The 17,992-nt window shown below is 37.3% G+C and overlaps 1 protein-coding gene across 1 annotated transcript; it reads right to left on the bottom strand.

Moving 5' to 3' along the window:
- Positions 1-649: 649 nt before the first annotated feature.
- C5H21orf91 (chromosome 5 C21orf91 homolog) lies at positions 650-15,738 on the bottom strand. The gene is made up of 5 exons (XM_063305473.1): positions 15,572-15,738; positions 13,255-13,385; positions 4,402-4,932; positions 3,357-3,419; positions 650-1,764 (listed from the first exon to the last, which is right to left on the bottom strand). The coding sequence occupies exons 2-5, from the start codon at positions 13,376-13,378 to the stop codon at positions 1,604-1,606; spliced, it is 879 nt and encodes a 292-aa protein (XP_063161543.1). The 5' UTR covers positions 13,379-13,385; positions 15,572-15,738; the 3' UTR covers positions 650-1,603.
- Between the last annotated feature and the right edge of the window lie 2,254 nt (positions 15,739-17,992).

Raw genomic sequence — 17,992 nt, 5'->3', positions numbered from 1 at the left:
ACTATTGTTTAATTTGAAGATGGTCGTGATGGTTAAACAGGCTGAAGATCTTCTCATAGCATTTTAAGGATTGGATCAAGCAACCTTAAAATCAAACATGTTTTTCTTAAAAAAACAACAACTACTTCACTTTCTGGTTTCTGTATGTTCTGCTTGCATATGCTCAGTGGACGAACTATCATTTCTGAAACCCAAGCCATTATCTAAATATATAGAGAACAGAGCATGTGTGCAGTACCAACCCTCTTCAGTCTCCATGGGTGGGGATCTATACAGCCCCTACAGAATCCAGCATTTGAATCCCATTTTATGAAAACTGTGGATCACATAGACAGCTCTGTTTGCATTCTGGATTAGACATTGTCCAAATGAAGCATTACCATGAAGCGTGATTGGAAATGTTTAAAGTTGAGGTCTGAAAACACACCAACACATCACATTGCTGCTTTACAAAAAGAGAAAAGCCTATAGAACTTTTATCCTCACGAGTGTCAAATATTTCTGTATTTACTTTTTTTGGTAATATTCAGAGACAAAACATTTCTGTTGTAGGTTCTTTGGACCCTATCCTAGGATAGCATTTAACAGCATCATTTCTATAAACCTCACAAGTGACATAAAATAACACAAACAACTTGCGGTATTATAGTTCTTTTAAGCCATTTACTTTTATTAAACAATAGAAATTCACATACAAAACTGAAGTTGAGCTCTGCTTATATTAACAAAGCATGAATCATCATTCCAAAAGTAGGCGCTTGGCTTAAATTTCTGATGTCTGATAAAATTCTGCACTCATAAAATTAAAGGTAATATAGTACAACTACTGAGATTGTGTCTTTGGGAACAAGCTTTTTTAAAACAACTTCCATCATGAAAAGTAATTACATTGACCTGAAAAAAGAGTAAACACTCATTACACCAGGCAAAATGTTATTTATAATTCAAAACTTTTATAAAAAGATCTGGAAAAGTACCTAAAATAGTTTTCTTTTTATAAAATTCAGTAATAAAATATTGCTTGCAATAAATAAAAAAATGCGAATGAATACTGGTTGTTCCATTACTTCCTCATACTTAAAACAATTTCACCTGTTAGTCTCCCAGGTTATTTACAGGTGGTTAGAAGTATTTGTTAAATCAAGCTGAAATACTGGGATTTGGTGACAAAGGAAAATAATTATTAGGCTGTGCAAATCTTTTGGAGGAGTGCTTTGCAAAACTGCTCCTCCAAATACACTGCTCAAAGTAGAGAGATGGCAATCATAGCAAGGTGTTTGTTTTATGTGTATGCACATACATACCCAATGTGAGAGGATCTCAAACAGCCATGCTTTTAAGACATGGTGCCTCACTGTATCAAGAAGCAGTGGATTCACACAGCTCAGCTAATTACAGGAAATGATTACATGAAGTTCAGAATAAAAATGCTACCCTTATCTCTTTTTCCTCTTTAAAAATGGAAACACTCTATGTTGCTACCTTGTGTACCCACAAGCTTAATTTTTTTTCCAAAATACTGCTCAACTGTGCAAGTTCTTTCCCCCCAAAATCTAATACATGAGTTAGAGAAGCAAAGGTGGAAAATGTACGTTTGCCATGGTTATATGGATACATTGGATTTCATAGCTGCCCGTCCCATCTGTAAACATGGCAGTTTTGAACAGTTCTTTAGCAGTTGCTCAATAGCAATATGACGGACATTAAGCTCTGAAGCCAAGGAGTCTTTTTCTTGTACTTGCTTAGTCAATTCTTCAAACACATCTGAAATCAATAATGGTATCATGTTAGCCTACAACATCAAGTAGTTCCACTAATTAGGAGTTTGCAATGATGTACTTTCATTTCCAAGATAGTTAAGAACAAAATTAAAAATGTGAATTAAAGCTGTACACTGACTCAATAAAAATCCACAATGGAACAGGGCAACTTGGGGTAGTTAATACATTTGATGTAGAACAAAAGTGCCTGACACTGAATCAAAATTTACTCTAAAGTTCTGCTTGCTATATATAATTGAAGAGCTCAGAATGCTGGATGTTAAAGGATGAGACTGTGCAACAAAAGAGAAATACAAACAAATATTTAATAAATATCCACACAGGGACCACCTTTTGGTGTTTGCTAGCATTCTAAACTGTCCTGGTAAGTAGGACATGATGAGGAAGTGTTGGATTAAGTGACAGAAAACAGATTTCCATTGGTTCTCCCATATCTTTCCTCGAAAGAGAAACCTTAATTTAGGTATTTGCTCACTTCACTATTTCTACTTGCTCATCTTTAGAAAATCTAAGTTTCTTATCTATGTGACTGACTTTAGAACTATATTGTTCTTATGGAGAATGTGAATTAATCACTTATGCTTTACCAGTTCTAATCCATTCAGAAAGGGGCAACTCTATTCTTGTGCATCATCCCTTCCCTTGCACAAATCAGCAGCCTATCTGTACCTGCTGCAGAACTTTCTCACAATACAATCCATTCTTGCTGCAAGATGCATTACATTCCACCCTAAAATAACAAGGTTACTGAGATATTTTCTATTACATTTAAATGAACATACTTTGCACAAATTTCTATTAGACCTTTTTCACAATCTAAAGCAACCTAGCCTTAAGATAAGTTTTGTTTTATTCTGGGGAAAAGCAACATTTTAATGAGTTCTTTAAAAAATGATGTTAAAGGCATGCAGCTCATAAGTCCATGTAACTTCTTTAGTGCTTATATACAGTTCCAACTTTCATGCATATTTCCTTTCACTTCCATGAACAGATATAATATGGTTTTATTGTTTGTTTCCATGCCACATAATGGAAGGACAGAGCTAGGGAATATCAGATCACTCAGGACCACATAAGGTAGTCTAATTTGAAGATTTACTGTAAAGAAGGCTGTCTGGACCTTGCATAGCCCTAGTGTACATGTTTTTACAACCGATAAATTAGTAACTACTGAATAGTTACAGTAAGTTTTTAGGTACTTTCAAGTCTGTTTTTTTCCAATTAGAATATTAATAGTCTAGTGCTGGGAGGGCTGCAAGTGGTAAGGGATGATGGGGCCCAGACAAGTTTTTGTTTTTTAGTGCCAGGTGATATTTTATAGACCAGCTTTCTCCCTTGACTGGTTCCCACCCTATTAGCATTCAAACAAGTGGTCAAAAGACAGCATTGCTACAGAGCATTTGGCGAATAATTGGTTGAGACTGTTTTTTATTTGCTTCTGTTGCCTGATACAGGTGGTTTTATTGATGTGTGTTTGTGTGGAGCATTAATCTTTTTCAGAAATTTAAAATTGGTAACAGGAGCAAACAGTCTTACAAACACATATTAGTCAGCAAATATTAAAATGTATCTCACCATGGACTTGCTTGAGTAGTTTCCCATTCAGCTGCTCAACTTCTCCTAGAGGCATCATATTCACTAGTATGAATTAAAGACAGAAAATTATTAATGGGAGTGGGTATAAATGGGAAACAATGCTTTCATACAGAAAAGTTAAACAGCAATAATTTTTACATGCATATTAATGAAGTAACTAAAGAAAAATCAATACATTTCTAAACATTAATTCAGCATTGGGATTTTTCTTCTGTTGCAATTATAAATCAAATTACTAAAAGCACTAACATCCCTTTTAAAAGATTGCATGTTTAAGACAGATAAAGCAATAGATAAGTGGAGTGCAGCTCCCTTTCTAATTTTTCAACCTTTCTCTTGGGCACACCACATTCAAATTAATGATGTATCCAATTCAGGTTATTCTCAGTTTTGTCCAAATAATTTTTATACTTTAAAATACTAGCTGTTATTATGATGCTGCAGATTTTGCCCTGTAATAAAACAGATTGATTAGCAAAATATATCTTACAAAACTATACTGCTATTTATGAAGGCCCCAGAAGCATCCATCAATTTAAAGTCTTTCCTAGCATATCCAAGATTAATATAATGGAATATCCTTACATGGCATTCTATAGTTAGATAAATGGACTAGTATATTTAGTCAACAATGCAAGTATATATGTGCTTAGTCAAAAGGAGAGAGAGCTCTTTTAATGGAGCTTGTGTTCTTGAAGGTAGGTTTAGATCACATTGACAAAGCACAAAATAAAACAGTTCTACAAAATTAAAGATAATTTTATTTACTAGTCTTAAATTAGTGTGAACTCTGAATAGTTTTGAATTAAGAGAGGCATACTAATAATATGTGTACACAATTTTAAAAGGTTGTTTCTTTAGGCTTGGAGTATTTGACAAATGCTGTATCACTAGGTTTAAACTGTTATAATTCAAGTTATGTACCAACTGGGCATTTCCTTTCAGTACCACAAGTTAACATTTTCCAAGTGCTATAAAAAGTTTATATATACAAATGGTATTATAAATTACTTCTTTCACTTACATTGCTCTCTGCTGTACTGAGGAAATCTTCGTGCACAGGCATCTGGATCTTTGTTAGTTTTTCCCAATTCTGATGATTGGTTATGAGTAGACCATAACGAATTCTTACAACAAAATGTAGCACCTCTTTGTTGCAACATGCCAAAGCTAAAATCACTGGATTCTCTTGATTCTAGAATATTCTGTGAACAGTTTGTAATGCTCCCAGAGCTTCCATCTATCCATTTTGCAGAATATTTAGGGACTTGGGAATCAAACTGTGGAAGTAACTTTTTCTCCCTCTGATGTCTAAAGCTAAAAATCCGGTGCTGTGTCTGTTTCGAACCTTCTGAATCCAAATCTGTATCTTTGTTTTGTGCATACTGTACAATCCAGTTAATTTTTTTGCTCAAAATGTTTTTCACTTCTGCATATGTACTCTTGGATAATTTTGATTGTGGACAACTCTGGTTTGCTATTAAGTGGAATTTCTCAAAGCAGTCTCTGTGTCCCCTTAATGATCTTGTATGCAGAAGATCAGACTTTGGTATTCCTGATAGGAAAAAAAAAATTAAACAAGTTGTATAATTCCACCCTGGAAATTCATAAATAGGCTGCAGATACAATTAGTTACTAGAGCTAGATTTCAACATCACTGAAATTTGGGGTAACTGTTTCTGTGTAACAGAATTTGTCCCAAGAAAAAATAAAAAAGGACAATTCAGTATTTAATTCCTATTCCTTTACACAGTAGGCCTGAAATATGTTTATGCAACTGAGAAGGAATCTGGATTCTTTTCATTTGGGAAAAAAAAAATGCAGATTTGTTTCACTGGATTCTGGAATTCCATCTTTTATCTAGTGAAATTTTATCTAGATGTTTTGTGAATAAGAGAAATATACCTTTTCAACTTTGTGTTTGTTTGTATATTTTATATCCTACCTTCTCTTCAAGAGCAAAAAGTGACCTAAATGGGAATCTCCCTTAATATAAACCTGAACAGTTACAGCAACCCAGGGAGGTAGGCTAGACCAAAACTCAGAAAGTGTGCGATTGGCCAAGAGTCATCAAGTGAGTTACCATGGCTAGGTGTGGATGTGAATATAAACCCAACAATAGTTCAGGAACCTGGGCAAATCTGTATTTTCAGAATATCAGTGTTCAACAATAATTCTGTGCAAATATTTAAGCAAGCTTGACAGGGACTGCAATAGCCCAAAATAGTAACTTACTCACTGATTAACACCATTCTCAAGTACATTTGAATGTTTATGATAAATTAGTGATTATATATTTTAGCAAGGACATCTAATATTGTCCACTCATTGAACCTCAATGTATTCTTTACAAATGTGTTGATTTAAAAAAAAAAAGACAGAGAAATCCAACTACTCAGTCTTGCAGGATTCTGCATAGGTGTCTCCTCAGTGCTGTGATCACAGGTAGGAAGAATGGCAGTTCATTAATAAGCAAATAAATACTCATGTTTTTAGTATATAAAATCCACATTCTTGAAAAGTATAGCACTTACATTAGAACGTCAGCCTAAGTATTAACCCTGACCGATTATGTGGCTGCAAAATTGGACCTGACCTGCCAAACATTCCAGCAACTACTTATGTCCACAAGCTCTCTCTATATACATCAGGAAAAAAAAAATGCTGAAAAGAACTTCTGACCTAATGTTGCATTTTTATATTCTTGGCTACATATTAAATATACAGCAAAAGTCTTAGGCCACCATTAGATTTGTTGTTTTAGCAATAGTATAATGACCTTATATAATTATTTCTCAGTCTATTAGAATACAACCAGAAAATACAGGAAATTTGTATGCAGTATTCAAAAACAAAACAAAACAAAAAATCAGAAAAAAACAGCTTCCATAGGCTAAAGTAGCAAGTATTTAGTGTGACCTCCCCTTACTCTAGAGCAACAGCAGGCACTCGGCTCCCGTAAACCTAAATGGAATGGAACCCTAAATACGGTCATTGCTAATACCTGTAGATGTCCTACTATTCCATACCAAAATGACTGCTGTGGAAAAGGTCTTGTACACCAGGTTTGTGCAAGACATGCTTGAGCATTACATACAGTACATACACATGTTGTATGAGTGTAATTCATTGGAAGCTTGCTAAGAAGACCAACTTTCAATCACATCATTCCAGTCAAAATGCCAAAGATCACAGAATTGGACAGACATAAAATCATAGTTTGCATAAGCAAGGCCACTCTCAAAGGGAAATCAACAAACAAACTGGATACTCCAGATATGGTATTCATGCTGTTATAAAGAAATTTGAAGAATCAGGAGAGGTCAAGGACAAAAAAAGGACTGGAAGGCCAAGAAAACTTTCAAAGTCTGATGAGAAGTTCCTCATAGTTTCTTCTTTGAGAGACCGGAGGAAGTCCAGCAGGGACCTGGCTCAGCATCTGGCAGCTGCATCAGGATGCCACGTTGACCCTTCTACAGTCTGAAGAAGCTTGATCAGCAATGGTCTTCATGGAAGGGCAGCAGCCAAGAAACTTTTGCGGAAGGGGAACAGGGTGAAAGGGCTACAATATGCTAAAGCTCACAAACATTGGAATGAGGATCAGTGGAAAAGAGTATTACGGAGTGATGAATCCAAGTTTGAAATTTTTGGGTCCAATTGTTGACAATATGTGAGAAGAAGAGTTGGAAAGAGATGGATGAATGAGTGCTTGTGGCCTTCAGTGAAACACGGTGGAGGGTCTGTCCTGGTTTGAGGCTACATTTCTGCCAGAGATGCTGGTGATATTGTCCTTATTTATTTATTTACTTACGTACATATGTACTTACTATCCTGCCTTTATTATTTTTATAAATAACTCAAGGCGGCAAACATACCTAATACTCCAGTGCTGAAAAGTACAGACAGGTTTTAAGTCATCATGCCATTCCTTCTGGAAAGCACCTGATTGGGAATGGTTTCATTTTTCAGCATGATAACGATCCCAAGCATACTGCTAATGCACTGAAATCATATTTGGCGAGAAAAACAGCTGATAAAACACTGTCATGGACTGGCCTCCACAGAGTCCAGACCTGAATATTATAGAGGCAGTATGGGATCACCTGGACAGGGAAAGAAAGAAAAGACAACCTACATCAAAAGAACTCTGGGAAGTGCTGAAAGAAAGAAGCCTGGTATAATATACCAGAAGATTACTTCAGAAAACTTCAGGACAGTCTCCCCGATAGAGTTCAAGATGTACTTAGAGCCAAGGGATGTCACACTAAATACTGACTTTTGCCTGAAGAAGCCATTTTGTTCTGAAAATTGTGTTTAAATTTTGTGTACATATTTCCTGCATTTTCTGTTTGTATCTTAATACAGAGACCGAAAAATAATTATGGATGGTCATTAACACTTTGCTAAAACAACAAAGCTGGTGGTGGCCTAAGACTTTTGCACACTACTGTATTTGTACCTGAAAGTACAAACATATGCATAAAAAGCCCAAATTATTTATTTTCCAATGGGTATTTTAGAACAGCTGCTGATATATTTGAAACAGATGTTTATTGATGTTTTCCTGTACCTATCAATTTTTTTATATGTAAAAATCAGCATTAACTTTTGTAACCAGATTATATTACTGTTGCACAATAGCTCCTGGGCTTGTTTCTCTTGTTTGCTCTTCTAGCTCCTCTAAGTTCTCCCAGCAGCTGTGCAAGTTCTAAGAACAGGCAAACACATAGCTTTTTTGTGAGGACTCGCCAACAAATTAGACATCCTTCCTCTTTTCATCCATGTCCATTTCAGATGGTACTTGGCACTGCCATACTTACTACTCAAAGGAGATTTAACGAGAATGATGATGAAAGATAAGGTCACTTTTAACTTGAGTATGAGAGAAAATTTTGTAAAGTTCAGCTGCAGTTTTTTTTTCTTGTAACTACTTTCAAGTCAACAAGACAATCCTGAGCATGTATTAACCTGTTTAAAACATTACAGCTAATAAGCCTTTAGGTGACGAAAGCAAATGAGTAAGTCCTGTAGTTAACTGGGTTTAACTAATATCTGATATTTTAAGAACAAGTAATAAGCGGATTTTGATTAAAACACAGTTCTAATAAAGTTCTATGATTGTAAGATACATGCTGGTCATCTGGTATAATCTAGCCTAGTTTACAGCATAAAGTAAGATACAAAGGTAAGGTAGTGCACTTAGAATATCTAGGTAGTCCTTAGAATGTGAAAAAAAAATAGTTGCATTTTATTTAAACTTTGTTCTACACACCTTCGGGCTTCCACCAGCATATTCTATCTTGAAACGTATTGATGGTATTTTGATAGTTTGTTCAAAGCTTTTCGTATGTCTTAAGTTTACTCTCTTTAACAATTTTCTAACAGCTCACAATCTCTGGTTTTTTATTCACTACTCATCAAGCTGTATTTACTTCATTTTAACACACACAAGCATCAGTTTCATATCTTATAAGAAAGCATTCCCTAAAATGGTGTGCAAAACATTTCATTTACAATCATCTCAAGGATGAAACCCTTTATCCCTTGTGCAAAACTGCTGCTTTAAGCAGAGTCTCTTTTAAAACATTTTGTGCTTGAAACAGAGCATTTAGAAAGTGTTGTTCTGAGCTCTGAACACTTCCAAAATGCTGGAATCAGCACATTATGAACTTGAAATGAGATATTTCATGCAATTTCATGCTCCAAATAGTTAAAAATGAAACAATTTCTATACCCTTAACTTCAGACAAGGAATGGATCATGGCATTTAGCAAAGTTAACATGAAAGGTCATCTGACTTCAATGTGGTTCTACATATTCTATGTATAGGCATTACATTTTAATTTTATCTTTTTGTTCTCTCACTTCATGGGAACAAGCAAAATAGTTTATAATTATGAAGTCAGCAGAGCATGGCAACAACCTAGTCATGTCACCAGAGTGATAGTTTTTGAAACAAAAAGAACAGATCCCCCCCCCCAACTTCTAATGTGTTGTTGTTTATTCGTTTAGTCGCTTCCGACTCTTCGTGACTTCATGGACCAGCCCACGCCAGAGCTTCCTGTCGGTCGTCAACACCCCCAGCTCCCCCAGGGATGAGTCCGTCACCTCTAGAATATCATCCATCCACCTTGCCCTTGGTTGGCCCCTCTTCCTTTTGCCCTCCACTCTCCCTCCACATCAGCATCTTCTCCAGGGTGTCCTGTCTTCTCATTATGTGGCCAAAGTATTTCAGTTTTGCCTTTAATATCGTTCCCTCAAGTGAGCAGTCTGGCTTTATTTCCTGGAGGATGGACTGGTTGGATCTTCTTGCAGTCCAAGGCACTCTCAGAATTTTCCTCCAACACCACAGTTCCAAAGCATCGATCTTCCTTCGCTCAGCCTTCCTTATGGTCCAGCTCTTGCAGCCATATGTTACTACGGGAAACACCATTGCTTTAACTATGCGGACCTTTGTTGTCAGTGTGATGTCTCTGCTCTTAACTATTTGATCAAGGTTTGTCATTGCTCTTCTCCCAAGGATTAAGCGTCTTCTGATTTCCTGACTGCAGTCAGCATCTGCAGTAATCTTCGCACCTAGAAATACAAAGTCTTTCACTGGCTCTATGTTTTCTCCCTCTATTTGCCAGTTATCAATCAAGCTGGTTGCCATAATCTTGGTTTTTTTGACATTTAGCTGCAAGCCAGCTCTTGCACTTTCTTCTTTCACCTTCATCATAAGGCTCCTCAGTTCCTCTTCGTTTTCAGCCATCAAAGTGGTATCATCTGCATATCTGAGATTGTTAATGTTTCCTCCAGCGATTTTAACTCCAGCCTTGGATTCCTCAAGCCCAGTACCTCGCATGATGTGTTCTGCGTACAAGTTGAATAGGTAGGGTGAGAGTATACAGCCCTGCCGTACTCCTTTCCCAATCTTAAACCAGTCCGTTGTTCCGTGGTCTGTTCTTACTGTTGCTGCTTGGTCGTTATACAGATTCTTCAGGAGGCAGACAAGATGACTTGGTATCCCCATACCACTTAGAAGTTCTAACAGAATATATTAAATACTGGATAAATGAAGCGTTATTGTCATTGTACCTCCAGAAATATCTACTTATTCCATCAATATTCCTGTTTCTATAGAGATCTGCTGTTAAGGCCTCTCCCCAACTTTCTGTTGCTGCTGCTATCACTGGGGGAACAACACAAAACACATGAAGTAACTGCCACTGGTATGATTATTGCTCCAAGAATTGCTATAAACTTAGCTAAGCCAATAAAAATGCAAACCACTTACTGTAACACTCCTGAAGCTGAGTGCAGGAGTGAACTGATATACTTAAATCTCCCCCTTTTACTAGAAAATAGCTAAAGTCATTTGAAATGACTTTTAGCAGCATACATTTTTCAGTGTGGAGAATTATGAGATGCACTTTTGAGAAAACATTGCAAAAATGCAGCTTCCCCCTCCCAAAAAAGTCCAAAAAAACCACGCACCTGCCAGAGTCTTTTGGAGTAGTGCGGCTATAATAATCTGAATACTACTAATAATATCCAAATATTTTACCAGTTCTAATACTTTATCATAGCTCAAGAGGTAGCATTGTATTTTACACTCTAACACATTGCTAGTGCCATACAAGTGCTTACCAGCAATATTAATATTAAGCTAACTAATTAAACAAACAAGTGGATTTTATATATTTTAATACAATAACAGTTTCCAACCTCTCTTAGCACTGATATTAGTCTCAGTATTATAATATCTTAATCACAGTATCTGCATGGCTCTTATCTTTATTTCATGTTATGAGTAATATAGTAAAATGGATTCCTTTCATTTATAGCTCCTTTGGGTCAAAAGAAAAAAAAATCTCTGTGCAAAAAATGCAACTGGAAGTAACACTGCAACATGTTTACTACAACAAAGTTATGGAATTTGTAGTGAACTTATTGGTTACTTTTGAAGCACAATTCTTCACAAAATTCTTATGCTGCTTGAAATTGACACTATTTTTCTCATTATTTTCCTCTCTTAAAAGATTAACTAAAATAAATTGTCTATATTATTCAACACTGCAAGACAACTGGTGGCTATTTATTTTGTCGAAACTTGCAAATCCTTGACAAAAATAATGCATGAAAAGCATTATTTCATTGAGAAAACTAAAGAACCATAATCTAGAATACAGAACATAAAAGTAAGCCTTTTTAAAATTTAGATATATTTGAAATCTAAGAAGAAAATGTTGGCAAAGATAAAGCAATTTTTTCAAATTAGAAAATGACAGAAAATAATTATATATTAGAGGATAGTGGGGATTTTGTTGTTTTGTTTTGTTTTGTCCCTTCAAGTCCATCTTGATTCTGGTAACTACATAGACAAGTCCCTGCAGTTTTCTTGGCAACATTTTTGGAAGTGGTTTGTCATTACTTTCTTCTTAGAGTTGAGAGTGAATGATTGGCCCAAAGTCACCAACTAGGTCCATATCTAAGACAGGACCAGAACTCAAGTTTCCCACTTCTAGTCCAGTGCCTTAACTACTAGACCAAACTGGCATTCAAAGATTAGTTTACATTTACAAATTCACAAAATTGTAATACAAATCTATTACAAATATTAGTTACATTTTATCCTCCCTTCTTGTGTCTTTTTGATTTTTTTTATTTATACAACCATTCTGAAAAATAGATGAATTAGTGCCTTTTTACACATAGAGGATCACTATCTATCTATATATTACCAAAACTCTCATTGGGTTTATATGTTTGTACCATCAAGTTAGCTCAAACAGTGTATTATACTGCAACAGTTTCGAATCAAGGTATCTAAAATCCACTAACTTAAAGAATGCGTAAAAAATCTGGGGCCAATTACTCCTGTGGAATTAAAATTTCCACAACGTTCAGACCAGTTTTATTTGCAAAGTTGTGGCCATTGCAGCGCCCCGCAAACACATGATCGTGATTTCCGATGCTCTCTGCCAGCTTCCCACAAGCAAAGTCAATGGGGAAACTGGAGGGCAGTCAGAATTTGCTCCCGCTCCTACTGCTTTTTTGCCCACCCGTGGTCATTCTGTTTATCTGTTTAGGTAAGTAAATACTGACTTATTATTGAAGTTTGTTTGCCACTACAATTATTTTTCTATTTATGATATATACTCTTAGATGGTCACAAGACCATCCAGAATTGGGGCAAAAAAAATATGGTCAGCCTAAAATTTAATGTTCATTCTGGTCACATCAGACTGCACTACCTTTCCCTCAATGGATGACCCAACTGATCACAGAGTTGTCTAGTGTGATTTATAATTGGAAAATCAAAGTTCTAAATGATGAACAAAATCTACATATACAAAACAAACAAGCCCATCCTCCCATTCAGGGACCCCCTCCACCAAAGGAAGGATCAAAAAGTCAAAGTCGCAGATTCTTGGGTGATCAAAGCACTGCCCCCTTTTTTACACACAGTGATGTACACAGAAGCAGCAAAGATTTAGTTGGCCATCATGATCTTGATTTTTGTGACTCTCCCTACAAATGCCCTTCCCTCATTTTAGAAACTTGCTTCCAATATATGAAGGGTAATAGTAAAACTCAAGGAACAAGTCACAGTTAGTACCCTTCAGCTTTTCATTATATCTGATAAGCTTTTCGATATAGTAGATTCTTATTTGCTTAAAGATGTCTAACAAGCAATTCATACTACACGGTAACTTATTTATATGCGTCCCTGATTTTGGAATATAAAAACATATCATAGAGAATTTTTACAGCTATGTTAGAAAGTTAAGCATACATTTATGATATATTATCACCATTAATCTGGAAATGGAAAGTTTTTTCAAGGAAGATACATATCAGAATCTCCAGGTGTCTGAAATTAGGCTACACTTACCTTCAATGCTTAGCTCGAAACAAATGTGGCAGAATGAAAGGGTCTCTCTTTCTGTTCCTAATTTGCATATGCTGCAAACATTATCATCATTTAAATCAATGTTAACAAATTGCTCTTCAGTCATAATGCCCCTAAAGGAGAAAAGTTTAGCAGTATATTTTGTTACTGTTACTCACAATATGGAAGAATCATATATTTAGCATCCCAAACAGTGTATGACCAAGTCAAACATGAAAAACTCTTAAGTATCTTAAGTTTAAATACAGTTTAGTAAACTTGGAAAAGGTTATCTTTATTTCCAAATTGATTCAAGATTAAAATAATTTCTAGACACGTATTTTTCAGAATTTAATTTTCTAGGCTTATATTAAGAGTGTTCTCCATATTTTTCCTGTCCATAAGTTAAATACTTACTTTTGAGATTAAATATACTTACAAAGTATTCATTTGTTGTCATCTAGCAGGATCTAGGAAATGCACCTACTCAGGAGGACACACACACACACCCCAATCCAGCAGGCTACACCCTTCTAGAAGGCCTTAAAAAGCTGGCACTTCCCCCAAGGATAGGGATAGGGTGAGGCTGGAGCCCATGGCTGTTGTTTATATATTACGAGTGTTGTTGTAGGGCGCTGGGAGTTGTTTTTTGGATGTCTTTTTATTGTTTCATACACACACACACACACACACATGAACGTGCGCACCCTATTGTTGCTGTGAGTTACCCAGAGTTATGGTACATAAGATGACTGACCCTATAGGGATTCCTAAAGAAATAAAATAAATGTGTAAATCACTAATGAGACACACAGGAAAATACAGTGTCCTTTCAACAATTTCACATTTTAATGAAAGAGTTTAAACCTTTCTGCTAGTTCAATGATGCCTTGCTGTCCCAGAGAAGCCTCTGGCAGAAGAATTTTGCACTGTTTATCTCAAAAATGAAGAAACTTATTTTGACAGCTCTAAGGTATCTTTTTTAGAGAGCCATTTTGAGCTTGTAATTTTTTCCCAACAGAATGCAAAACTGTTGTCTATGAGCTGTGAGCACTAATCAACACATTTACATCTCCTAAACAAACAGGAGTATAATTATTATCTTCAATTTCCTGTTTAAACTACTGTATATCTACAGAGCAGTAAGAATAGTCTTGTTATCAAATAAATTGCCTTTCATCTCATCAAATAAGAGCTTGGAAAAACACTAAATGTGCAAAAAAAAAGAAAGAAAGAAAGAAAGAAAAAGTTAAATTTCAGAATTGTTTTCTAAACAGCATTTCTCATTGGGAGACGTAGGGTGTTCTTCAGGTCTTCCCTTTCCCTAAAACTGGACTAGGCCACTTTCTTTTTGCTGAAAGGGAACCAAAGAGGCTTGGCCAGTGAAGAGGATACTAGGCTTCTGTACACTTTTGCATCTCAAGTCTAATTCTACCTTCACTCTTTGGGGTAATATATATCTATCTAAATTTTTTTGCTCAACGAGAACAAGAGCTATTCTAAGGACTGGTGTTCTCAACTGACTCTCTTTTTACAATGAAAATCAATACATCTGGAAAACAGGAAAACTTTCTTACATCCTGGAAAAATAGGAGCTAATTTAGGGCTAGGGAAATGTACTTGACACAGGTACAGAGGCAGTTTTTGTTTTCTAACATTTCAGGTCTTGCATGTACAGTATTCATTGGACTTATACCCCACTGTCAAATTATGGCATCTGTATGTACAAAGATGGTCACTCATTTCATAAGTCAAGCTTAGGTTACACCTAAGTATTCCCTTCCCTGCCTCTCCTTAGTCCCTTTCCCCTCCACATGTGATGTGCCCAATATCCCAACCTCCAGAGAAGCCTTTCCTGAGCTGGAAGGATCGAGAGTGCCTGGGACTTCTAGAAGTGGTACTGTAGTCCCAACACATCTAGAGGGTAGATGGCTGGGAAAGGCTGAGGATGGGGGGAGAGGCGATCAGCACAAGCCCCTCGGGAAAAGAAAGGCAAAAACTGACAGCGGAGAGCAAAACCACGCAGCTGCAATTCCTCCGCCTCCAATCCACCCAATCGCTAGCATGAAATGAGCACGAGTCCTGCCAGCATTATGCAAAGCCGCTAGGAAAAGAACCCGAAGGTTCTCTTTTTGGACCCCAATGTCCTCGAGGGCTCTTGCCCTAGTCCACACCGTCCCCACTCTCCTTTTTGAGAGTAAATCCCACCTCTCTAGGCTAGCTTCATATCCACTTTTAAGCTGACCCCAGTGAAACCCTTAGTACTCCCAGCCCTCCACCCGCAAGCATGCCACCCCTGGGGGCTTCTCCTCCTCCTCACCCTGGCCACACGTGACCGCCGCGCTCTCGGGTTCTCGGTGCTCAGGACGGGTGCTCACGAAATGGCTGTCGGAGAACCAGCAGCAGCAGCAGCGAAAATCAAGAGCAGGAGGTGGCGGCAGCAGCAAATCTAAGCTTAGCCTGGCCTCCCAGCATGGGGGAAACCCCGGCTCTGCCTGCTTCCGGACTATACCATTGCTTGCTAGGGAGAGGTGATTATCTAGAAGGAGAAAGCTCCTTTTCCCCCTCCCACTCTCCTTTCCCCCTTCTCTTTTCTTGTTTCCCTCTGGAGAATGGGCTTTGAGTAACATCTAATTCTCTGTCCCTCTGATTGTGAAAGGTCACCATTGTTTTTCCCCCTTCCTCACCGTCAGCCCCAAACAGGTAGCAACCAATGCTGCAAGCCATAGATCTACTCCTCAGACCTACGCATTTCCTGTTCAGAAGAGTTGTTTACAGTCCTCAGAAGTGCAAACGTGTGCAGCAGAAAATAAAGGATGATAGGAAAATTCACGATTTCTCAGATGCTTTTATGGCTAAACGTATTTCTTTCTCATTTGATCTGTACCCAACAACAATGAATTCTAGCAAAGCTGTTTACTCTTTAATTTATAATTCTAATTTAAAAGTATTCCTGTGTGTTTCCAAATGAACGACCTGCATCTTTAAGCCTGCCTACAGTATAGTCAGTTCCTCCCCATCCATGTGCAGTGGCGCCCATGGGTGTGCAGTTGCCAGGAAGCTGAATCTTTCATGCTGCAAGATTCCATTGGCAGTGTGGATGATTCTGTGGAGGATCCAGGAACTCCAGGCATAGGTGAGACACGAACTGGTCAGTGCTGCTCAGCCAAGGAGCTCTGCACAAACAGCCCTCCACAGGTCTCTCCCCTGCACCAGCATTATGTATCTCATCACTGAAAGTACTAAGGGTCCTGGAGAAAGCTCATCCATTAACAATAGAGCACCCTGCTGCTACAACTACCCTGTTTTGCTTACCTTCACCATTCCAGCAATCCTGACCAGCTTTGAAGCACGTGAAGACAGAAACAAAGCATGTAACTCATTTACATGGTGAACCCCAGGCTGTGACATGTACGCAAGGCTGCTCTGGATACTCCTGTGCCCAATATTTATGTGTGCTGGTGCATCTAAGGCCAAGAAATGCTTCCTTGCTTTCTCTGACTTTCCCCAGACCAACCAAATGCAGCTGGAACAGCTGCTCAAGACTATGCACATCAACCATGGGGTTGCTGTGGGGTGCTGGTTCTGGCTTGTGTATGAACCTGTTAATGTGTATGATTAAAGGAAGAATTTTATTTTCACCTGGAGGTTTTAATGTGGATACAGATATGTTTACTTGCATGTATACACAAGTATAAATGCATCCAACACTTTGTTGACTGGTCAACCACAGGATAAAACTAACTTAAAAATACAGTAAAAAATTGCTCTATTTGGATGTCAGTCAAAGACATTTGTACTGCAGCAGCACAGAAGGTAGGGTTGCCAGCAAAGGAGCACCAGTCTGGGATCTTGCAGTGCTGTGGTTGGTGACAGAAAGGACACAATCAGAGAATAGAATCCAGGTGAATGTACAGCAAGGACCTGATGTGGGGCCAGTAAGGTTGTGGGCAACATGGAGTGCCATGGGCACCAGCTGCCAGGAAAACACAAATTAATTAGTTCTTTGCCTTCCTTTTATAAGAACCAACTAATAAAACCTGATTGTGACTAATACAATCTACTCTGATTACAGTGCAGACAATATTGAAATTTTTTTGCATGTCTTAATTCTTCCATTCAAGCTGATGACCTTAGAGACTCTACCCTGAGCAACAGTCAGGCTCAATACCTCATCAAACTTTATTTTATGTTTCTTTTAATGAAAAGCAAACAGGGATCTAGCATGCTGTAAGTGTGTAATAAAATACCAACTAGTATTGCAAAATGATATAATGCTGAACTTGCAAGTATCTTAGAAGCAGTTATAAAAAATAAAAATGCACTACAAGGACAAGGAACTGTTGTTAATGCTAATTGGGTCTGAGAAGAGAGGCATGCAAATTTGCTATTACAGTCTGTCGGCTTGGAGTTACAAATAATGGGCAAGCTCTCGAGTACTAAAAATTCATTATCAGGCAAGATAACTTTTAAAAAGCCATAGGAAAAGAGAAGGAATGGCTTGTTGTGGTGGTTTTAACAGTATTACACTTACATTTATTTTATATCCCATCTTTCCTCCAGAACCTCAAGGTAACATGCATAGCACTCCCTTGTCCATTTTTCCCTACAACAACCCTGTCAGGTAGATTGAGACTGAGTGACTGGCTCAATACACTATTTTGTATCAAGTTGTACATTAATATGGATTGTGTGTTAGCAATGGATTTGCACCAAAAGAGGAATAATAATAATAAAAACC

This window comes from Candoia aspera, chromosome 5, assembly GCF_035149785.1.
Source record: "Candoia aspera isolate rCanAsp1 chromosome 5, rCanAsp1.hap2, whole genome shotgun sequence".
Lineage (NCBI taxonomy): Eukaryota > Metazoa > Chordata > Lepidosauria > Squamata > Boidae > Candoia > Candoia aspera.
This window is presented reverse-complemented; position numbering and strand designations above follow the sequence as displayed.

What these genes read in the sequence shown, in the direction of transcription:
- C5H21orf91 (XM_063305473.1), bottom strand. Translation starts at nt 13,378, where the DNA reads ATGACTGAAGAGCAATTTGTTAACATTGATTTAAATGATGATAATGTT. An exon ending in TCAGTACAGCAGAGAGCAAT is followed by an intron (nt 3,420 to 4,401) that starts GTAAGTGAAAGA and finishes AATTCATACTAG; the next exon opens with TGAATATGATGCCTCTAGGA. An exon ending in ACTACTCAAGCAAGTCCATG is followed by an intron (nt 1,765 to 3,356) that starts GTGAGATACATT and finishes TATTGATTTCAG; the next exon opens with ATGTGTTTGAAGAATTGACT.